The 25,285-nt window shown below is 45.3% G+C and overlaps 2 protein-coding genes across 2 annotated transcripts in view; one reads left to right on the top strand and one right to left on the bottom strand.

Annotated features, from left to right (window-relative positions):
• LOC126458278 (rab3 GTPase-activating protein catalytic subunit) overlaps positions 1-25,285 on the bottom strand; it is a 474,850-nt gene that overhangs the window by 360,281 nt on the left and 89,284 nt on the right. The gene's annotated exons all lie outside the window — the stretch shown is intronic.
• LOC126458280 (leucine-rich repeat and fibronectin type III domain-containing protein 1) overlaps positions 1-25,285 on the top strand; it is a 307,017-nt gene that overhangs the window by 277,856 nt on the left and 3,876 nt on the right. The window contains exons 7-9 of the mRNA XM_050095211.1: positions 3,437-3,757; positions 9,851-10,265; positions 19,562-19,750. Of these exons, the coding sequence (XP_049951168.1) occupies positions 3,437-3,757; positions 9,851-10,265; positions 19,562-19,750 (925 nt within the window). The remainder of the gene's footprint in view (positions 1-3,436; positions 3,758-9,850; positions 10,266-19,561; positions 19,751-25,285) is intronic.

Below are 25,285 nucleotides of genomic sequence, written 5' to 3'. Positions count from 1 at the left end.
TGGGAAGTTTTCTTTGGGAAGAATTTCTACGTCACCGGAATGAGGCTGCAAAAGTGATATGAATGTTTAGATCAAGAAATGAGTATGACAGGCTTTATGAAAATAAATAAGTACGATTAAGTGATAGACTGTGCGATGAAAGTCTAAAAAACTGTGGCTCTATCCGTGAGCCAGATATGAATTTTATCATTTCTTCAGCGGAATAAAAATAACTGCTTCACAGTGAAAAATTGTTTCGTTTGTTATTTGTGTTCCTCGGAAAGATGAAACAAAGCCACAAGCAAGCCGCGTCATGTTTCTTGCACAACTGAATAGCCGTATAATACGACGCGTTGTTGTTTCCCCTCCTTCCCGCTGAGACAGTGAAACATCGCAGAGGAGGAACTATGCATCCAGATGAGAGAGATTCTCACAAGTGTAAGAGCTCTGCACGCAGGCAGAGTTCTTGGCCATTCGTGGTTTACAATGTATCATAGTGGTATAGGGGAAGCCTAGGCGAACAATTTCTATATAGACACTTGTGGTCTATCACACCTGATAATGAACTCAGATTGGCCTACAAAAGCCTCTTAAGCTACAGTGCATGTTCGGCGAAGGAGATTCCGGCTAAAATCGTTCTTGAATTTTAAAAAGCCCCTGTTCTTGCACTTGGGAACTGTAAAAGTGATGTTCGTGTAACGTACGAAACCTATGTCGCTCAAGTGCCTGTCAAACAGTGAGGTGACGTAAGTCATGAGATGGTGATATGCAAACATACAGAAGGTGGTAGTATGGCACGCACAATGTATAAAAGGGCAGTGCATTGGCGGAGTTGTCATTTGTACTCAGGTGATTTACGTGAAAAGGTTTCCTACGTGATATGGCCGCACGAAGGGAATTAACAGACTCTGAACGCGGAATGGTATTTCGAGCTAGACACATGGGACATTCCATGTCGGAAATACGAGTGTTGGAACGTAAAAAGTGGCAACTATTTACTCATAACCGATACAAAGGAGTTACATGTTTGCACCTATTACTGTCCTTCAAAGCAGACACCAGCGTTGTGCAGAACCCGTTGTCAGTGATGTGGAAAGCGTAGTATACCGTTAGCAGAGCCTGTTCTGTTGATGGTGCGAATGGAGATATCTACTGCCTGTCGAATCTCTGGAACAATTCTGAAGCGAATGCCACGAACTGGTTCCATCAACTTCGGAATCAAATCAAAGTCACCATCACCTGCGACCAGCTTCGCGAAAGAAGAGGCGACACTTTCTGCGCAACCCACTCATCATTATGCACGACAATGCGCGGCCGCATACAGCGCAAGCTGTGGCTGCTCTGTTGGGTCGATGGAACTGGGAAGTACTGTACCATCCACCATACTCCCCGGACTTAAGTCCTTGTGACTTTGATTTGATTCCGAAGATGGAAGGAACCACTTTGTGGCATTCGCTTCAGAACCGATCGAGAGATTAGCGAGCGAGGTGGCGCAGTGATTAGCACACTGGACTCGCATTTGGGAGGACGACGGTTCAATCCCACGCCCGGACATCCTGATTTAGGTACTCCGTGATTTTCCTAAATCACTTCAGGCAACTGCCGGTATGGTTCTTTTGAAAGGGCACAGCCAAATTCCTTCCTCATCCTACCCGAATCCGATGAGACCGATAACCTCGCAGTTTAGTCTCTTTCCCCAAATCAACCAACCGTTCCAGAGATTCGACAGGCAGTAGACCGCTCCATTCGCACCATCAACAGAACAGACTCAGCTAACGGTATACTACGCCTTCCACATCGCTGGCAGCGGGTTCTACACAACGCTGGTGACTACTTTCATTATTCTGAGATACACAGTGTCAAGAGTGTGCCGGGAATACCAAATTTCGGGTATTACCTCTCACCACGGACAATGCAGTGGCCGACGACCTTCTCTTAACGACCGAAAGCTGTGGCGTTAACATAGAGTTGTCAGCGCTAACAGACAAGCAACATTGGGCGAAATAAATGCAGAAATCGACCTGGGACGCAGGACGAACGTATCAGTTACGACAGTGCGGCGAAATTTGGCATTAATGGGCCATGGCAGCAGATGACCGACGCAAGTGCCTTTGATAACGGCACAACATAGCCTGAAGCGTCTCTCCTGGGTTGGTTCAAATGGCTCTGAGCACTATGGGACTTAACATCTATGGTCATCAGTCCCCTAGAACTTAGAACTACTTAAACGTAACTAACCTAAGGAAATCACACAACACCCAGTCATCACGAGGCAGAGAAAATCCCTGACCCCGCCGGGAATCGAATCCGGGAACCCGGGCGCGGGAAGCGAGAACGCTACCGCACGACCACGAGCTGCGGACCGTCTCTCCTGGACTCGTGACCATATCTGTTGGACTCTATATGACTGTAAAACCGTGGTCCGGTAAGATGAGTCCCAATTTCAGTTGATGGTAAGGTTCGAGTGTGGCACAAACACCACGAAGCCATGGATCCAAAGTGTAAAAAATGGCTCGAAGCACTATGGGACTTAACATCTGAGATCATCAGTCCCCTAGAACTTAGAACTACTTAAGCCTAACTAACCTACGGACAGCACACTCATCCATGCCCGAGGCAGGATTCAAACCTGCGACCATAGCAGCAGCGCCGTTCCAGACTGAAGCGACTAGAACCGCTCGGCGACAACGGCCGGCTGCAAGGTTCTGTGTGGGCAGTGTTTACAAGGGATGGACTGAGTCCTGTCGTCCAACTGAACCGATCACTGAGTGGAAATGGATATGATCGGCTACTTGGATACTATTTGCAGCCATTCATAGATTTCATGTTCCGGAACAAAGAAGAAATCTCTAGGGATGACAATGCGCCATGTCACCGGGCTACAATTGTTGCGATACGTTTGAAGCACATTCTGGGCAATTCGAGTGAATGATCTGGCCACCCAGATCGATATGAATCCCATCAAACATCTATGGGGCATAGTCGGAAGGTCACTTCGTGCAGAAAATCCTGCACTTACAAAACTTTCGCAATTATGGACGGCCCTACGGGCATCATGGCTGAATATTTCTGCAGAGGACTTCCAAGAACTAGTTGAGCCCATGACACGCCGAGTTGCTGCACTATGCTGGGCAAAAGGAGTTCCGATACGATATTAGGAGGTATCCCACGACTTTTGTCACCTCAGTATACATAGTGGGTCGAAGTTGGTCCACTAGACGGAAGACGAAGGGATGTACAAGTGTAGTACGTCGGCGATACGACAACCCGACATGTGATGTAGATATTCCCTAAGTTCGGCATATGTCGGATTGGTGGTCCACGGTGCAAGACCCTCCGTTTACGTGACTGTGTGTAGGCTTGTCCGTATCTAGTAATTATTACAGAGTTGTCAGGAGTTTTTAGTGCAGCCTGTAGTGTTTTGGAGACAGCTGCAGACACGATCGTGGTGTTGCAGACACGGGCGCGCGCTCGGCCACCGGCGCAGCAGCAGCAGCACTCCGGCTCGGTGGTGGTGACGCGGTCGTCGACGCCGCCGCCGCCGTCGTGGCGCCGCCACCCGCCGCTTATCCTGGCGACAACGCCGGCCGAGCCGGCAGTGGTGGTGCGCTCGGCGTCGCGCCAGGACGGCGCCGTCGTCATCTCGTGGGACTCGCGCGCCGCCGACATCCCCGGCTTCCGAGTCGTCTACCGCCTGTTCGGCGACCGCGCCTTCAAGCAGGGCCCGCCGCTCGAGCTCAGCGAGCGCGAGTTCAAGATCAAGAACGTGCCGCCGCAGGTAGGTCGTGGCCACTCAGCGCCGCTGTACAACCATTTATCATCAGCCTTCTAGGTGCGGTCAACCACAGGTTCCTCTTCTCTGTGCCAACCTCTTCATGTCTCACAGTAACACTTGTACCCAACATCCTCAATTGTTTGTTCTTTACACACTATCTGATCAAAAGTATCCGGACACCTATATGTAACGCTGAACTGTCCACTGAATGTCACCAGATGTGGATCTGCCAGTATAAACGAAGGCGGGGGCTACAGTGTTGTCAGTAGAAAAACAGCTAACAGCAGAAGGCCTCAGTGACTTCGAACGTGGACTGGGCAATGGATGTCACCTGAGTAACAAATCCATCGGGGACAATGCCCGCAGCTCGTGGTCTAGTGGCTAGCGCTGCTGCCCCCAGACCATGGGGTCTTGGGTTCGACTGCCGGCCGGCTCGGGGATTTTCTCCGCCCGGGGACTGGACGTTTGTGTTGTCCTCATTATCTCATCATCATTCGGGAAGTGCCGAGACTGAAAATGGAAATATTTACAACTTGTACGGGCGCTGATGACCAAGATGTTGAGCACGCCCCACAAATCGACATCATCATCACCAGGGACATTTCAATTGAAATGACCACGTCGACTGTGATTGACGTGATTGTGAAGTGGAAAGGTGAAGGAAAACCACAGCTAAACCAGGCACACCTGATATACTGACGGAGACGGGTCATCAAGTTATCCACGGTGTGTGATTTCCGTTTGTAACTGAGCCGACTACGGAAACGTTTCGTGTCTCACGTTACGGATAATATTTCCGCTGCCGTCTCCACATTGCCGTCAATCGCACTCCCTCCGCGAAATACCCAAAAATGTCAGGTGTGACAAGAATCGCATCCTGAGCGTTCCCTACAAACCAAATTATGCATATGGCTAGGTCATCCCTCGAGAAATCGAGGATCCCAAAGATTTTTGCCTGTTATCGACAGTGATGCCGCTAAGATATCGGTCCCAATGATCCCAAGACTTTCGAGAATGTTTTAATTTTACGTTTCAAGTCGGTAACATGTAACTGAAATATTTTTTCGATCGATATAATTACAAATCAACAAATTTTCCAATTTTTTTGGTTTACTTGTACTGCAAAACCTTTTTTGCTGTCAGAATTTATGATTCCAAGTCAAGGAGAACTTTTTAGTGAGTGGGTTTGGGGGTATCAAAATATGTGACATAGATGGCCGTATGTTTTGACTGCATTCGCTTAGAAGCTTCACGTTTCTACTCCACCAAGGAACTAAAAACATCAGTATGTGATAGAAATTTCAACTTGATGTGGCTACCCGTTTCGAAAAAGAGTTTTGAACAGTCGCACGAACACACACACACACACACACACACACACACACACACACACACACACACACACACACACACGGAGAGAGAGAGAGAGAGAGAGAGAGAGAGAGAGAGAGAGAGAGAGAGAGGATAATGAAGTGATCGTATAATGGTTCCATTTTTACAGACTGAGGTACGGAGCTGTAAAATTGCATGACATTAGCGGAAGGAATCAGTCGTGAGTTCCAAAGTGTTACCAGCAGTCCAACGTGCACACCGACTGCGTGGGGCGTTAAATGATCGAGCAGCTCCCCGAAAGCCATACATCTCTGTAGCCAGTGTTAACTGCCCCTGAGGTAGTGTAAAGAGCGACGCCACAACACAGTCGACGTCGGGAAACGGGTTGCCCGGAGCGGTGAACTGCGCTACACCTTGTGGCAATCAGATACAACGGTTTGAGTTCGCTGAATGTTCAGAGAACGTTACCTGCCATCACGCGTGATGAGATAACGTTTGGTTTGTGGGGCGCTCAACTGCGCGATTATCAGCCCCGTACAAATGCTTAACCTTTGCTCAGTCCAATCTCGTCACTTTCATGAATGATGATGAAATGATGAGAACACCACAAGCACCCAGTCATCTCGAGGCAGGTGAAAATCCCTGACCCCGCCAGGAATCGAACCCGGGACCCCGTGCAAGACCACGAGCTATGGACTATCATGCGTGATGGCAACATTGAACTACGGAGGATGTTTTCCGTCGTTAGACTGTGGTCCCCTTATTGCGTTCACGAAAATGCTACATGCTGAAGGATATGAACACATTTTACAGCATTGCGTACTTTTTACAGTGGAGGAACAGGTCGGAGAAGGTGATGGTTCGTATCACCATGACGATGCACCCTCTCATAAAGCAGCATCTGTGAGACAATGGTTTGTGGATAACATTATTCCTGAAACGAATTGGTCTGCCCAGGGTCGTGACGTGTACCCAATGTAACACCATTGGGATCAGACAGAACATCCCAGTGTTCAACATCTTTAACTTCTCTGGTTTTGGCACTTTACGATTAACGGGTTGCCATTCCACCACAAACATTCACACACCCTCACTGACAGTGTCTCCAGCGCTGTTCAAGATCTCATAAAGGCGAAGGATGGGCATGCCTCATATTAATGACCACTAATAAGTGTCCCCAACACTTTTGATCCGGTAATGTATTGCAATCTCTACCTTTCCCTACAGCTTTTATCCACTACAGCTCCTCCTAGCACCATGATGTCTCAACACACGTCCCATCATTCTGTCCTTCCTTTCTGTCAATGTTGTCCACATGTTCCGCTCGTTCCATTTCTCCGGAGAATGCCCTCTGCGCTTATCAATCCGCTTAATTTTCAACATCCTTCTATAATATCACGTCTCAAATGTTTCGATTCTCTTATTTTCCGACTTCCCTACAGCCCTCGATTCATTTCCATGCAATGCAGTGCTCCAAGCAATTCCCCAAATTAAGGCCAAATATCTGTTACTCACAGTAGACTCCATTTGGCGACTACCGCCCTCTTTATTGTGCTAGTCTACTGTTCGTGTCCATCTTGTTGTGTTTGCCATGTGCTATTTCGGTTCCAACGTAGTACAAGTCCTTCACATTTACTCCTGTTCATTTGACCTTAAGTTTACCGCTAATCTCATTTCGACGAATCCTCATTACTTACGTCTTTCTTCGGTTTACTCCCAATTCATACTGTGTGCTTGTTATAATGTTCATTCCATCAACAGGTCCTGCAATTTTTCGTCATTTTAACCGAGAATCTTAACACTTTCAACTAAATTTTCATCCCACTCCTCATTCTGTTTTTTATTTCTATCATTGCTTCTTCGACGTATAGACTGAATAGTAGAGGTGAAAGATTACATCCATGTCTTACGTAATTTCTGTCCGAGCATTTCGTTCTTGGTCTTAGATTTTTATGGTTCCATCTTGGTCCTTGCACCCATCTTTCCTTACAGCTTTCACCTATTTTCCTGACGATTTAGAGCACCTTGCGTAAGTTTACAATGTCCAATGCTTTTTCTCATTTGACAAATCCTATTAACATGTCTCAATTTTTGTTGCCTCCATTTCAAGCGAAATGTCAGAACTGCGTTCTGGTGCCTTTACCTTTCCAAACACAAACTTATCGACGTCTTGTACACTCCAGTTACCTACACAAATTTACTTCAGATAAAAAGACTACAATCACCACTTGATGACGTAACATTCTTCGTAACCCTTGCTATCTATATCATTCGGCTGTAACTCAATACAGATGGATCATTTGAACCTATCGATACGCGACTTCCACATTGCCCTTTGATGATGCTGTCTCTTAATAAATTACTTTTATTTCTGAAGACTTGTTTCACCATCATTCTCTTAATACCCATCACATTTCTGATAGCTTTATTTACTGTACTACATATTTACGAGAAATGGTTTCATTGCTTTAGAGTTTTATTTCCTATACTTCATTTTTATCTAGTTGCCTTTGGAATTTTCTCTGAGTATGGTTGTTTAGGCCATGAGTTAAAATTGTCAACTGATGCCCGTTTTTTGACTCTGCAAATCTAATGCATGTAACTGCCAATAAATTCTGTCTTCAAAGATTTTTTTATTGTTTCTATTGTATTTTCTATATTCAAAGTAAACAAATATGGAAAAGATGGAGCACGCCTGTTGGACACCTGTCCTTATTACAACCTCTCTCTCTCTCTCCAAGAATGTTGATTTGGCGACTATGATTTACGCATAAATTCTGAGTCAGTTTGTACCAACGCTATTTATGTCTCCCAGTCCAAAACAACCTATACAAATAATGTAAATGACTACATTTTCGCCATGGACAGCACTATTTACTTTATTTTCCGTAACTGCAATTTCTGCAACCAATAATAACTACTAAAGTTGGGAAATTTTACAGGCAATAGATACATGTGTTCCACAGTACTCGCACTAAATAATCTGGATTGATCATTGAACAAACTTACTGACATGCTAAAATGACACCAGTTGTCAACGTTAAAATAAAAAGAGAAAAGGGTATGAATTTGGAGTCCACATTAAACTGAAGGCCCCCCACAACTAGCTGGGTAAGTCAGCTCAAAGGTAGGAGGACGACACCGGCAGGCCATCTCCAACAAGACAATGGCCAGTAAAACAGTGTTGCGTTCAAACCAACCATCAAGTTGGTGATGAAATTTTTTTGGGGTGATCCTAAAGAGTGTTTCTTAACCACTATGCCTCCTCATTCGATAGTCTGTATATGTGCAGCCGTACAGCTGAGAACTTCTGACAAGGGGAGGGCCTCAAGCAACAGCAATTGACTCAGTTCTTTGGCGGGTCGGTTATGTACCATCTAGAATGAAGGACTATGTTTTGGTTCACAACGCCCTCATCCCCCTCACCGTCCCCGCTTTTGAGAAAACAATCCCTAAAGTTCATCCTTATATGCAATCGACTCAAAATTGACGGGAGCGATAGAAAATTGAAGATTTCTCATCATCATACATGAGGTCTGCAAACGCATTTTTCCTAGAAATCGAGAGGTTTTACGACTGCCACTTATCTACCCGTTAGGTTAACGCCCTTCAACAAAAGTGGCATTGGCCGATTGATCAAGGCAACTGGCTATGGAGAGAGGACGTGTGTCGGACTCCTACACGTATCTTGCAGCCTTTTTTTTTTTTTTTTTTTTTTTTCAAAAGTAGTTTTCTTTGTCTCGAAATTTGTGGAGATATAAGGGTTAATAAGGTGAAATAACCAGTAATGAATATAGCGGGATAGGTAAATACATTTGCCAAACAACTTGTACTAATGAAGAATTCAAATTTTAATTCTTGTTTCATGAAAATCACTTCCAGAAGGATTGCTCCGAATTCTTCACGAGAGACTACGGACAGCTCTATTTCGAGGTTTTATAACAGGAAATCGCTTCCAGAAACGCAGTGGCACTTATTTATTTTTCGGGAATTAATTTTGATGCGTATCACGTATTCGATGAAATCACATGAAAAATCAATGCTCAAATGCTGATGCTAAGGATCCTTACTGCGTTTGCAAGGTTGTGCAACTCTCGCTGTTTTCAGAAGCGAATTGTAATTATGAAACCTCGAAATAACGCTGTCAGTGGTTCCTTGTGACGAATTTGGGACAATCCTTGGAATTGTTTGCAAAGAACAAGGATTAAAATTCCTATTTTTCACTAATCCAGGTTGTTTGAGAAACGTTATGTATCTACCTTGTTATGGTTCCTTAGTGATTCGTTCACCTTACTAACCTTCGAGAGTCCACGGAGAAAAATAAATAACGCTGCAGAATACATGTAGGAATGAATACACATAGGAATCCAACACAGGTCTTCTGCTCCCCAGCCAGTTGCCTTGATCACTTGACCAGTGCCGCTTTCGTAGAAGAGCTATAACCTTACAGGTAGGCCTACGTAAGCGACTGTCGTAAAAGTTTTTTTCCAGATTTTGTTGACTTCATTTGTGATGATAAAAAATGCTCAGTTTTCCATTATCAATCGATTCCGTCGATTGAGAGACAAGAACTTCGTGCGTTGTTTTCTCTAATACGTGGGGTAGTGAGCCAACTTGAAGTCTTCCATTTCACGTGGTACATACGCTACCAGGCAAACATGAGCCGAATCGCTGGGCCCCGTCCGAGGCCTTCCCCTTGTGAGTACGAGTCGAAAAAGCAGCATTGACGAGGACGGCGGGTGTGCCGGTGGCCGCTCTGTGCAGGAGTGTATCGTGGTGTGCGTGGTGTCGCTGTCTGACGTCACGGTGACGCCGGAGACGGTGCCGGCGGCGCAGTGCCGGGAGGTGCGCACGGCGGCGGCGGGCGCGTTGCCGGGCAACATGGACAAGATCACGATCGCGGCGAGCGCCGCCATCTGCGCCACCGTGGTCGTGGCACTGGTCGTGTTCGTCGCGGCGTCGCGGCGGCGCTCGCGCCAGCTGCGCACGCTGCACGGCGGCAAGGCGGCCGGCCGGCCCGCATCGCCGCAGTTGCCGCACCCGCCGCTCTCCTCGCTGGCGGCGCTCGCGTCGCCCGCCGCCGCGCCACCGGTCTTCGGCCACAAGGAGTGGGACCAGGGGTCCGTTTACAGCGGCCGTAGCATCCCGCGCCCGCGCGCCTACCACCTCGACCGCCAAGGTGAGTCCGCAGCTCCGGCAGTTGTGATGCATTTTTTTTTAAAAGCTTCTTCTTTGCTGCTGTCATCTCACGAAATGGACAGTGTAACGGTACTTTGACTACCGCGCCTCCGCCAGTACAAAGATATGATTTATGACCGCGCATGCAGAAGAGCGCTGCGCCAGCGACAGATTTTTATAAATAATTTTGATCTTTTTTTTTACTTTTGCGTAGGTGTTTGTTTTAACAACTAGTTTATTACCCTCTTGTCTCCATACATTCAAGACGTGTATTTTTCGGCGCTATGTTAAATATGCTTTTAAGTGGAAATTAAAACTATATTACGAAACAAAGTTATTTCAGTAGTGATTCTCAATGGTCATCGCCAAATTTATAAATTAATCCAGACAGTGACAACTTCAAGAAATTTTCATCACACGGAGAACAAGAGGACTAACGAACATTGAAAAAAAGGACATCCTACAATAAAATTAAGAAGTATTCCAGACGCAGCTACGAAGACTACATTATAATTGATACTACGTTTCTGACAGAATTATAAGGTAAATTTCAGCTTGTTTCTGAAGCTATTTCCTTACAGTCACTTTTTGTAGTGTTCCCGACCCGGTCTGCCATTCACGGTCAAATTACAGCACTATCTCAATCAGTAATACGAAGTCCTACTTATCCGTAACTTATTCCATCAAAATTCAAAACCCAATCAAATTTTCTATTTTGTATTTTCACGGCAGAACCCCGAGGAAAGGAAACACTACAACAGACACCGTTGTGGCACGAACAACAATATTTCACTTGTTCTAGAAATGGTTCTCGGATGTCACGGTGAAATGAGCACATTTCAACGGCATAACTGACCGACGTACACAGTATTGACGCGTAATAGAGAAACAATCGAAATTCGCAGCTAACCATAGAGGGTATCCACAAATGAATGTCCCAGTTGCAACAGCTTGTTACAACAGTTTAATTTAGACTATTTACAACAAATGATACGTAAAATAGAGGGCAGACTAACCCTAGTTTACCTTACAAATGTTCTTTTTCTGCACCTTTAGTTATACGGCACAATTCAAACCTAGGATCCAAATCTGAAGCTCCACTTTGGTCATCAAGTCCGGAGTAATGGAAGCAGAACCCTTTTCAATCCTGTGCATCAACTCTGGCAAAGTGCCGGAGCGTAGACACGATCTTTTATAAAGCCCCAAAGGAAAAGATCGCATGGCGTGAGGTCAGGTGATCGCGGACTGGGACGGAAAATAGCTCAGTCTTTCTGACCATTATGGCCAATCCAACGGTCAGCAACTTCGACCTTCAGTCACTCTCACACAAGAGATGCCAATGAGAATGGGCTCCATCTAGTTGGCAATGCAGTTAAGTTCAGCCTCACCTCCCAATTGGGAAAAGAGCAACTCAAGTAACATACCCAGGTAATAAACGTTTGTTAAATTAGCTTTAGCGAAAAAAAAAGATCAGTACACATGACATTGGGATACAACTCAGAAAACGATTAATCTTGGGGAATCTCTTTGCTGTTACATAGGTTCATTAGGATGTTCTCCCCGCCAGATACGAACATTATGGGTGTTTACTGTGGTGTCACCGCCAGACACCACACTTGCTAGGTGGTAGCCTTTAAATCGGCCGCGGTCCGTTAGTATACGTCGGACCCGCGTGTCGCCACTATCAGTGATTGCAGACCGAGCGCCGCCACACGGCTGGTCTAGAGAGATTTCCTAGCACTCGCCCCAGTTGTACAGCCGACTTTGCTAGCGATGGTTCACTGACAAAATACGCTCTCATTTACCGAGACGATAGTTAGCATAGCCTTCAGCTACGTCATTTGCTACGACCTAGCAAGGCGCCATTACCAGTTACTATTGATACTGTAAAACATGTACCGTCAAGAGCGACGTTCACCATTTATGGATTAAAGTTAAGTATTCCACAGCTACGTCCTTTTTTGCTAAAGTCTAATTCCCTTGTCCTGTTCCAGACCTCACGCGAGCCTGCGTGAGCTAAAACGCGTGCCTTTCGGCTTCCTCTCATACCGGTGTTGGCTCTCCTGCCAACCCACAACATTTACCTTCTCACTTAGACGAAAAGATTGAAAGCACAGGACAGTCAACTGGCTTTAAAGCATGGTATGCGCCAACTGTAACCCGATGGACACCACATATGTAAACGTATTGACAAGACCTTCTAGACTGACGTCTTTGCAAATGAAATTCAAATCTCGTTTTTGGAACAGACTTCTAGCGACCACTAAGGTAAGGCGCTGTGAATGGTCTACATCCTCTTCAATTTTGGCCATCCGGTGTTTTTCCTTTTACACACACATCCGGTCACTTCGAACTGCGAATACTATTGGTAGATGGTTTTGCCACATGGGGGATTACATTTAAACTTTAAACGAAATGCACGTTAATCTGAAATTATCGATTTACTCTTACCAAACTGCAGAACATAGAACGCATTGCGCTGAAGTGGTCACCATTTTGCATACGTGCCGTACGTAGCGCTGCAAGCGAGAAAACAACAAAGCAGTACCCACGCAAGCGCTTGTCTTAAACTGTTTTAGTTACTCTTTAATTGTGACCTTGAACCAATACACTACAATGCTTACGATGCTACGTGCGCGGTCACACTGTAGCAAACCTCGTCGGCTGAACGTAAAGACTTCGGCCGACAGTCAGTAAAATTGAATTCAGCCTGTTTTCTTCCGTAAAATCGGCTTAACATGTCCCAGACACGAAATATGGAGTGTGAGGGCTGATAAGTTTAGTCGCAGAAAAATGAGTTTGTGGCATCCTGAGGATGAAAATACCTTAATCGAGGTAAAATACGGAATCTATAGGCTGAAGTTGTAAGTTTATTGAAAACCGCAAGTAGGCAAAATCTTTATCCGAAATTTTAGGCGGAAATTATGACCTCAAAAAAAAAAATAATAATAATTTGTTCATGTGATAATGTTGGCGTGTCTTATGTTTATAGTTACTGTTGTGGATCGTCTTTTTGGTTTCTGGGAGCTTGGCATTAGCTGTCTACAAATTATTATTATTCCTCCTTACTAACATTTTTATGCCAGTAGGGTGGTGATTCTGTTATATTCGTATGAAGTGGTTTGCGAATGTGGTGTACGATATGTACTTCAATTTTTCAGTGTTTCGGAGTATCTTATGCTGAACTTTATGCTACTCTTTAACACGTCATTGAAGGTTGACTGATGTACGTGTGCAAACGTAAAGAAATGTAGCGAAACAGAGTGTCCGTAATCTTGCTTTTCAATGTCGCCACAAATCATCTGGAGTATGTGCAGAAGGCTTCTACCATCACAATATACACTCCTGGAAATGGAAAAAAGAACACATTGACACCGGTGTGTCAGACCCACCATACTTGCTCCGGACACTGCGAGAGGGCTGTACAGGCAATGATCACACGCACGGCACAGCGGACACACCAGGAACCGCGGTGTTGGCCGTCGAATGGCGCTAGCTGCGCAGCATTTGTGCACTGCCGCCGTCAGTGTCAGCCAGTTTGCCGTGGCATACGGAGCTCCATCGCAGTCTTTAACACTGGTAGCATGCCGCGACAGCGTGGACGTGAACCGTATGTGCAGTTGACGGACTTTGAGCGAGGGCGTATAGTGGGCATGCGGGAGGCCGGGTGGACGTACCACCGAATTGCTCAACACGTGGGGCGTGAGGTCTCCACAGTACATCGATGTTGTCGCCAGTGGTCGGCGGAAGGTGCACGTGCCCGTCGACCTGGGACCGGACCGCAGCGACGCATGGATGCACGCCAAGACCGTAGGATCCTACGCAGTGCCGTAGGGGACCGCACCGCCACTTCCCAGCAAATTAGGGACACTGTTGCTCCTGGGGTATCGGCGAGGACCATTCGCAACCGTCTCCATGAAGCTGGGCTACGGTCCCGCACACCGTTAGGCCATCTTCCGCTCACGCCCCAACATCGTGCAGCCCGCCTCCAGTGGTGTCGCGACAGGCGTGAATGGAGGGACGAATGGAGACGTGTCGTCTTCAGCGATGAGAGTCGCTTCTGCCTTGGTGCCAATGATGGTCGTATGCGTGTTTGGCGCCGTGCAGGTGAGCGCCACAATCAGGACTGCATACGACCGAGGCACACAGGGCCAACACCCGGCATCATGGTGTGGGGAGCGATCTCCTACACTGGCCGTACACCACTGGTGATCGTCGAGGGGACACTGAATAGTGCACGGTACATCCAAACCGTCATCGAACCCATCGTTCTACCATTCCTAGACCGGCAAGGGAACTTGCTGTTCCAACAGGACAATGCACGTCCGCATGTATCCCGTGCCACCCAACGTGCTCTAGAAGGTGTAAGTCAACTACCCTGGCCAGCAAGATCTCCGGATCTGTCCCCCATTGAGCATGTTTGGGACTGGATGAAGCGTCGTCTCACGCGGTCTGCACGTCCAGCACGAACGCTGGTCCAACTGAGGCGCCAGGTGGAAATGGCATGGCAAGCCGTTCCACAGGACTACATCCAGCATCTCTACGATCGTCTCCATGGGAGAATAGCAGCCTGCATTGCTGCGAAAGGTGGATATACACTGTACTAGTGCCGACATTGTGCATGCTCTGTTGCCTGTGTCTATGTGCCTGTGGTTCTGTCAGTGTGATCATGTGATGTATCTGACCCCAGGAATGTGTCAATAAAGTTTCCCCTTCCTGGGACAATGAATTCACGGTGTTCTTATTTCAATTTCCAGGAGTGTATGTCCGTAACACTTGCCTTGTTATTTAGGTAACTGGGGACAGAGTGTACAGTACTCGTGATGTTCTTTTCGAGACAAGTATAGCTCATTCAGATGCATTCGGCCTCTTTCTTAACAGCAAAAGCTGCAATGCAGCACTTGTCTCCAAGCACACAGAAGCTTCGTGGTATCCACCCACCCTAAGATATTAAAACCTACCTTCCTAACTTAACCTCCTTGATCCCCACACAAAATTGACGACGGAGATCGGTCGAATGTGTCTGCGCTGTAGGCCAATGTCAACGGGCGACATTTGGCGACGGCGTCTGACGCCCATTGTCGCGCAGCCTTAGACTTCTGGTACCCTCTACACCAGGGGCGGGCAAACGTTACACGCGGCTCATGAGCGCACAGCGCTGCACGTGTGCTGCTCGCTGAAATTGGGGAAGAGTACGGTGACATACCTTACCACAGTAAAGTCCGCTGGCTTAGCCGCGGTAATGTACTAAAAACATTTTTTGAGCTGAGCGAATAAATCAGTTTTTAAAGGACAAAGGAAGGTACGATACCAAGTTAGAAGATCCAGAGTGAGTTGACGACCTTGCATTTTTAGTGGACATTACCGGACACATGGATACATTGAACACAAGTTTGCAAGGAGAAAATCAGCTAATATGTGAAATGGCTGAAAAGGTGCAAGCTTTCAGTAGCAAGCTTGAGCTGTGGGAACGACAGCTCTCGTCAGGGAACGCAGTGCATTTCCCTATTCTGTCTACTGTGCGAGAACAGAATTGCAAAGAATATGTTTCCGTACTTAGTGCAATAAAAGAGGAATTTCTCAAGCGATTTGGGGATATATCATATTTATCCCAAGTTTTTGAATGGTTCTCGAGACCATTTTCTGTTTCTGTAGACGATATTCATCTCAATTTGCAAATGAATTAATAGATCTACAGTGTAATTCTCGTCTGAGAGACAAATTCCTTTTGGCACGACGTGTAAGAGACTTTTATCACGACTTTCCACAGCAAGAGTTTCCTCGCCTCACAAAAATGGTTCAAATGGCTCTGAACACTATGGGACTCAACTTCTCAGGTCATCAGTCCCCTAGAACTTAGAACTAGTTAAACCTAACTAACCTAAGGACATCACACACATCCATGCCCGAGGCAGGATTCGAACCTGCGACCGTAGCGGTCTCGCGGTTCCAGACTGCAGCGCCTAGAACCGCACGGCCACTTCGGCCGGCTTCCTCGCCTCCATCGTGAAGCTGCGAAGATAATGTCAATGTTTGGCTCGACATACGTTTGTAAGAGATTTTTTCCGTTATAAAAATTAATAAGTCTCGGTTAAGAGCAAACATCAGTGATGAAAATTTACGGAACTGTTTGCGTTTGTCTGTACGTAGAAATTTTGTTCCAGACATTAAACGTGTTGTAAACTTCACCTGTGATAATGAAATAAAACGTGTCATAGGTAATAGGTACTCTTTCAAACCATGATTTCTTTCAAGCACTCCTACTAACCTTATTCCTTCATTCAATGAAGCAAGCTAGGAAACAAAACGCTTTACAGAGGAAGAAGCGGAGAGAAGGTATGGTGGGGAGGGGAGAGAAGCGGATGGCCAGCTGGCCCCTGTGTGCACGCAGAACACCTGTTAGGCTGGGTTTACATTAGCAAGTCGCTTGCAGAAGTTATTGCTGCAAGTTACTGCGAGCCGCTTGCAGCTGTGTTTACACAACAGCGCAAGAATTAAGTAAGTTTCTTCCGCAAGTTTTTTAGCAAGAAACTTGTTGATACTGTTTACATATGCTTTCAGTACCACTACGAGTGTCAGCCGAAGTATAAAATGACAAATAGGCGGGTGAGATATGCTGCAGTTCTTGTAATTGTAATGAAAAACGTGAAAAACAAAAAGAGAAGTATTTGGGTTAGAGAGTGGGTAATGAGAAGATCGTAAAATGGTGCCTATAATAACCTTTTGCAAGAACTTAGTATCGAGAGCATGGATACTTTTTAAAACTTTTGCAGAATGTCCTCAAATTATATGGAGTATTTGTTGATGTTAATAGCGCCCGTCATATCAAAACGAGACACAAAGTTCCGTACTGCTATTTCAGCAAAGGACTGTTTGCTAGTCACTCTACGATTTGTAGCTACAGGTGAGCTACGAATAAAATAGGCATTTCATTTATTTATGTGAAACATACAATCCAAAAAAGTTTGTATTTTGAAATCTTTTCGTTGTAGGAGACTCATACAAGTCCCTAACGTACTTGTTTCATATTCCCGTCAGAACGATTTCTCTGATCGTACCCGATGTATGTAGAGGCATTTTTGACGTCTTGAAAAGAGAAAATTATTTGAAGGTATGTGAAAACACAACAATGAAATTAATTTTTTACTGAAATAAACTGCATTTTACGGAATGATATGCTTATAAAAATGTTTTTTTAATGTTCATAAAATGGAAAGTGACAAGCCAATTAAATAGAACATGTAATAATTACACATCGTCTTTTTCTAGACTCCTAAAACCTCAAGCGAGTGGATGCAGGTGGCAAAGGGGTTGTGTCTTCAAGTTATGCTACTTTCTCTGTACTTCTTTCACAGATGTGTCGAATATCGACGAGATTTCATTTAATGCGCTCATCTTCTTCACTCTATCCTTAAAGTCCCGGTTATGCACGTTCCATATTTCGGGGTAGCTCTCCACGGCTTCAGTAAAATGTTCTGTATCCTGCTTCATCCATTTCCATTTCTGAAATTTGTTTGCATATAATACGTAAGATGGTTGCATAAAATTAAGTCACCACATTAAGTAAAATGTTAAATATGAGTGTTATGCAGACGACACACTTACTATAACTTGCGCTTCCTACTTGCAGGAAATAGAAACACACCCTAAAAGCTGCAAGTTACTTGCAGATACTTCTTGCGTCGTGTTCACACTGGAAGCGGAAAACGTGCACCAAGTCACTTCCGCAATAAATTGCTTAGGTCGCAAGTCGACTTGGGGATATGCTTGGACTCGCAAATCGCGCGGCCCAAGTAAATTGCTGCAATAACTTGCTAAAGTGCGCGTCATTTATGACAGCGGCCGAGTTTAGGTTCGTTCTGCGCATCTGACGTCACAAAACACAGTCAGCCAATGAACAGAGAATGACGTTGCCAGAGCGCGACTGCAGTGCAGAGGACGGACGAGTGTCTTCAGTTTTAGAAACGTTCAGTCATTAATAAAGTAATTGAACAAAGGAAATGTCTTGATAGCAGACTTTCTTTTATAGAAAGTTTGGGAAAACCATTCTTTATACCAATTGCTTCATATTCTATTAATTAATTAAACCAAACAAGCAATAAGCGTCCTAATTCAGGTGATAGCATGGAAAGGTGTTTATATCATTCTCAATAACCGCATTTTCACAATAAAGAACAGCGGTAATTGTTTATTTCCTATTGTACTTCGACGAAATGTGAGTAATTCATAGTCATACCAACAGTGGTTGTCGGTATTTTGCGTGATATTTTAAAGTCCTCCGGGAGATGTATTGAATGACGAGCTGCGTTAGCGTAATGGTTAAAATGTATGGCTGATAAGTGAAAGGTTCTGAGTTGAAACGTGGGTCGGTGCTTAATATTTTCTTCACTTAAAAACAATATCGAAGTGTCTTGCTTCATGCATTTTATTCGTTTGAATGTAATTTTTTGAAATTTCTAGTGGCAACTAAAATCGACCATACGGAAAGTATACGCTATGGACTTTTACCTCTGGAAACTCTTCAAAATTTCGTGCAATGGTTTACTACATCTAATGCTGCACAATAACTGCGTTGAACATCAAGTCATTTATGGGGGGAAGGTATCAGTCATGAAGATGTGTAAAAATAAAATATTTGGGCCAAATAGTTTTTGTGAAATCGAATGATAAAGTGTGTCAAAGCAGTCGAAACACCATGTGTCTGCACAGGCGAGCAGTGCGATGATGACAAAATTGCCACATCGCGGAATGCGGCGAGCACGTCTCTGTAGCAGCGAAAGGGCTAATGCGGCCGTGGTGGCTTTACTTCATAAACTGCGCGCTCCCCCCTAAACGTAAGTTTGCGAACTATACTATAGTATGGCGCTGCTTATCTTGGCGCGTGCGTCGTGTGCAACAGGCAACGCAGCAATCTCCCGCGTCTGGGCGGGCATGCGCGAACCGCCAAGATAAAAGAATTGAACTATAGTGTAAACCGAGCTTTAACTGCACGCGTGCAAGTGCACCGCACACGTGCAGGATTCCTGCCCGCCCCTGCTCTACACCCTTCGATACTGATTTGTTTTTCTACATCAGTGCCATTATTCTCTGAATGTATCGCCTCTCGATACATTCTGACTGTGACAGATGGAACGGCCGGCGATAGTTCGATAAACTAGGCGCCGATTTCGACGTCATGTTTCAGTTTCAACACAACGCAAGTGACGAGTTAGTTCAAGGCGTTGCTGGCTTGTTTTCTCTTCGGTGGTTTTCGGCCGCTGCAGTGAGAGTGAGTGCGCCCTGTGTGTGTGTCTGCAGGCTCGCTGACGGCGGGATGCGCCACGGACGAGGTGCGGTCGCACGCGTCGCACTTCAGCACGGGCAAGGGCGGCAAGTCGCGGTCCGTGGCCGACGGCCAGTCGCAGCACAGCTTCTCCAACCACTCGGCCAGCCGCTACCCGCTCGCGCCCGCCGCCTACTCCTCGGGGCTCGTCAGCTCGCGGCCAGGTGAGTCCCCCCCCCCCCCCCCCCCCCCACAGCCGCGCGCGACGCCCCGTGTTAACAGCAGAGAAACTACGAGGGGCGTTCAACAAGTCTTTACAAAAAGATAGAAAAACAAATTATGTCGGGATTTTTTTTCTATTTTTCAACATAATCCTCATCTACATCTACATGACTACTCAGAAATTCACACTTAAGTGCTTGGCAGAGGGTTCATCGAACCACAATCATACTATCTCTCTACCATTCCACTACCGAACAGCGCGCGGGAAAAACGAACACCTAAACCTTTCTGTTCGAGCTCTGATTTCTCTCATTTCATTTTGAGGATCATTCCTACCTATGTAGGTTGGGCTCAACAAAATATTTTCGCATTCGGAAGAGAAAGTTGGTGACTGAAATTTCGTAAATAGATCTCACCGCGACGAAAAACGTCTTTGTTTTAATGACTTCCATCCCAACTAGCGTATCATATCTGCCAGACTCTCTCCCCTATTATGTGATAATACAAAACGAGCTGCCCTTTTTTGCACCCTTTCGATGTCCTCCGTCAATAATACCTGGTAAGGATACCACATGGCGCAGCAATATTCTATCAGAGGACGAACGAGTGTAGTGTAAGCTGTCTCTTTAGTGGACTTGTTGCATCTTCTAAGTGTCCTGCCAATGAAACGCAACCTTTGGCTCGCCTCCCCACAATATTATCTATGTGGTCTTTCCAACTGAAATTGTTCGCAATTTTTACACCCAGGTACTTAGTTGAATTGACAGACTTGAGAATTGTACTATTTATCGAGTAATCGAATTCCAACGGATTTCTTTTGGAACTCATGTGGATCACCTGAAACTTTTCGTTATTTAGCGTCAACTGCCACCTGCCACACGATACAGCAATCTTTTCTAAATCGCTTTGCAACTGATACTGGTCTTCGGATGACCTTACTAGACGGTAAATTACAGCATCATCTGCGAACAACCGAAGAGAACTGCTCAGATTGTCACCCAGATCATTTATATAGATCAGGAACAGCAGAAGTCCCAGGACGCTTCCCTGGGGAACACCTGATATCACTTCAGTTTTACTCGATGATTTGCCGTCTATTACTACGAACTGCGACCTTCCTGACAGGAAATCACGAATCCAGTCGCACAACTGAGACGATACCCCATAGGCCCGCAGCTTGATTAGAACTCGCTTGTGAGGAACGGTGTCAAAAGCTCTTCAAAGCATTGCTCCAACTTTTTTAAACCATGCGCAAAGTAGGAATTCGGCAGGTCTACAACGGGGGCACCTATTCGGGTAATCACCTACTCGCTCCGTGTGAACTGTCATCTGCAGAGCCAATTTTTCAAGTTTGGAAATAAAAAAAAAAAAAACAACTGCAGGCCCAATACGGAGAACACCGTGGATGTTGCAATAATTCGAACTTTCCAGAACGAAATTTTTACTCTGTAGCTGAGCGTGCGCTGATATGAAACTTGCTGGCAGATTAAATCTTTGTGCCAGACCGAGACCTTTGCCTTTAGCGGGCAAGTGCTCTACCATCCGAGTTACCCAAGCACGACTCACGATCCGTCTCCACAGCTGTACTTCCGCCGGTACTTCGTCCCCTACTTTCCAAACTTCACAGAAGCTCTCCTGCGAACCTTGCAGAAGCTGTGAGGACTGGTAGTGAGTCGTGGTTGTGCATCTCAGTTGGTAGAGCACTTTCGCGCGAAAACAAAGCTCCCGAGATCGAGTCTCGGTCCGGCACACAGTTTTAATCAGCCAGTAAATTTCATTTCGAACTTTAATTCCATAATTTTGGCTACCGAAACTGCACAGGTATGCGTAACAGCACTGTCGTGGTGAAAGAGTCTTTTTCTCCCAAATCAGGACTTTTCCCCTAACTCCTTCGCTCAAACGGTACAATAACGACGCATATTATTCTCCAGTAATCGTCTGTCCCTTTCTCAAGTAATCGACGTAGATGACTCCGTGTGCATCCCAAAGAAACGTGGCCATCATCTTGCCGGCTGATTTCACCGTCCTCGTTTTCTCCGGAACTCGTTGGCCTTCAAAAGCCCGCTGTTTTGATTGTTCCTCTGTGACTGGAGTGTACTAGTACACGCTTCGACCACAGTTACGTATCGACGCAGAAACCTGGCAGGATTTCGCCAAAAATACAGCCTCAGCATCGACCACTCGGTTGCCTTTATTCACCATTGACACCCGAACCTCCACGTGTCAGACACTCAGAACGGTACCAGACGTTGTGTGTCCATAGAGTACAAACCAAAACACCGATTTCTTTCGTGCTCTGTGCTGTCATCCAGTGGAAGATGCGTAAACGGTAATTAAAAGTAACACCATAACCGTTTACGTATCTTCTACTGGACGACAGCACACAGCTCAAAGCACAAATTAAATCGGTGTTTTGGTTGATACTCTATCGACACAGAACGTTTGCTACCAATCTGAGTGTCTCACATCTGGCTATTTTTTTCATATCCAGTTTTTCCCGCAAAGTTGCAAAACTGAAAACACTGTACCTTCGGATATGCCATTCGTGGAATTTGTCAGTCGTTCCGCGGTTGGTCACTTCCACTGGATGTCCCGAACGCTGTTTATCTTTTGTGCATGTATGGCCCTGTCTAAACTCATTTACCCAATTGTAAATATTTCCAAACACATGAGCACATGTGCCGTGAACTTCATCCAACTCAGTTTTGATCTATTAAGCATTTTAAATTGAAGTATTTAATCATGCCTCGAAACTTAATTTTTTTTGTTCATGTCGCAAACTAAACACGAGCTTATTGTTTCAACCTAGTAACCATGTGACACACTTTACCTGCCGTCTAGCGGCATATGACGCTTAATACCAGCTCGATACTAAGAGTGCCATCTCTTGGATTTTCTAAAGACTTATTGAACGACCATCGTAAAACCATTCAACAAATGCAAATGAAGGGGAATTCAGGTATTCTGGACAATGAAGTAGTAGATGGTCTTGCAAAACACAGCATCAAAGAAGTGGACCAGCTGTTTACACAGCTTCCATATCCCGACTTCTCCACGTTTCAGGTAAAGTGGCATGCGAGCAATAGCAATGGCAATGGCAGAGCCAAAAATCTCAGCAAGAAAAGACAGTGGTACAGTCAGAAAACTCTCCCTACGAGGCATGCAATATCAATTATTTAAAAAAAGAAAAAACGTGTGGACACACATGTTTTCCCTCGCATCTCTACAGGACTGGAATGACAGACTCTCGCTCCTGCAGTGAATACCCAGAATACGATGGACATCGTAACCATAATTATCATTTTGGGAAGTTCCAAATACGCTCCACACCAAAATAAACAGTGGGAAAGCCGTGCAAAAAGGCAGATTCCCTAGCTAAAAAATATTAAAACGCTAAGGAATATAACAGCCTTGAAATTAACTGTAAGTTATTTGACGGAAGTGGATGTGAATCTCTGGCGTATTAAATACTGACATTTGTAATTTTTTGCGAGTAGCTGTATACTTAGAATGTAATTGCTGTCACTGACCTTAATAAGCAATTGTAATGAGTGTATTGATATTAATAAAAAGGGAGGAATTCCGTAAACGCCCCATTTCCGCCATTCCTGGGACTGACCTAAAGCGTAATGACTGCTTATGACAAATTGCAGGAAAAATAGATGCTACACAAAGGTCCAGTGCAAGAATCGTAAGGAAAGGTCAGTGGCTCACATGATATTTTGAAGATGTACGTTTTCGTGGCGACATTATTAAATAAATGCTTCACGGAGTTCTTTCCACGTCGAAAGCTTCCTCCGTCATCGCGAGGTGTTTTCTGTAGGTCGAATTAAGACGTGGTGACGTCACAAAGTCACTGCACTTCCATTTGCCATCAGAAATTATATTGAAGTCTATGATGGGTGAATATTGGTAGCGATATTGATTTCGTTAGATGGCGGGCGACTCAGTTTGCCTGTTGCCTTTCAGCGGCACGCGCCTGTTTCCATGCACCGCTAAGGATATAATTTCGTAAACGAGTGGCAGTTAATTTACTTACCGATTAGTTTCACTCACATGTAGTTCATACAAGCGCAAAGTTCCGGAATCACAGCGGATATTACCCTACAGCGTGGGGAATTGTGTGCAATCGCGTCTTTCGGATAATTCCAATTAAACTTCATTGTATTGTTTTTAAGTTTAAACTAGCGAACCCGGCAGAGCTTCGCAATTGCTAAATATGCATGTGAATTGGATATACGTCCTTATCTCCTCCTCTCCCCTCTTTCTATCCCTCTCGCCCTTCCCCCTCCCCTTATCAATCTCCTCGTCCGCTCACCTTCCCTCCGCTGCCTGTACATCTCTTATTTCACACTCACTCTACCCATCTCCTCCTTTCCCATCTCTCTCCATATCCTCCTTCCCCTTCTTTACATCCATTTCCTGCCCCCTTCACTGTCGTCTCCTCTCCCCCCCCCCCCCGGTCTATATCTGACCTTATTTATTGTTATTACAAATGGAACCTTGATAGGAATGGAAGTCTAAATGCGTCATTAGTACAAGTGGTATGAGGGAGACTTTTCCAGCTGCTAGATCTGTGAAAATTGTACATTTAATGGCAATATTTCTCATGGTTTTAATCTGCGAACAGGTAGGACTGTAAAGTTAGACATAAACACAGCTTTGCCGTTTTGACTGCGGGAAGGAAAACAAACTGCACATATTCACATCACAGCTTAGCCTGTTATTTCTCGTTCTCGCTTCCAGCGCCCGGGTTCCCGGGTTCGATTCCCGGCGGGGTCAGGGATTTTCTCTGCCTCGTGATGACTGGGTGTTATGTGATGTCCTTAGGTTAGTTAGGTTTAAGTGTTCTAAGTTCTAGGGGACTGATGACCATAGATGTTAAGTCCCATAGTGCTCAGAGCCATTTGAACCTGTTATTTCTCACTTTCTCGGAACCGGTCTAATACAAACCGTTTATTGTATGACATGTCTATATCTCCAGCGGTTTAGGCTGTGCGTTGTCAGTCAGTCAGTATTTTGTGAGTAAGATCTAACTAAGCAAGTCGAACGCGACTGCATTCGCTGTTCCAAGAGTCGAAATGGACCGCGTTTGAGAAATTCTTATTCCATTTGCCTCCAAACGCTGTCTACGTTCTTCGTCAGCCTGAATGACTCGACGATAATGTAGTTGGCTTTGCGCGTACGCTAACCGATATTTGGACGCCTAGCTGGTGGCATTTTTTCCAAAGAAATAAACCAAAAACTGAAATCAATTGAGTGTACGCAACACACCAAATTACCACAAACTGACATCAATTCGATCTTTGCAGCATACCACAGATGTGTTCACCACCGATAACGCACTGATATATCGCTTTCGATTCTATTCTTTTTCGCAAAATATCAATATTCAATGATCAATTTCTATTTCTTATGAAAACATGCGACAGCAGAAATGTCAAACTGAACGTCACGTCTTTGTTATAAAAACATGTGACAGCAGAACTATCAAATCGACCGTTACAAAAATGTTATCCAAATTTCTAACTTTTCCA

This window comes from Schistocerca serialis, chromosome 2 (genome assembly GCF_023864345.2).
Source record: "Schistocerca serialis cubense isolate TAMUIC-IGC-003099 chromosome 2, iqSchSeri2.2, whole genome shotgun sequence".
NCBI lineage: Eukaryota > Metazoa > Arthropoda > Insecta > Orthoptera > Acrididae > Schistocerca > Schistocerca serialis.
This window is presented reverse-complemented; position numbering and strand designations above follow the sequence as displayed.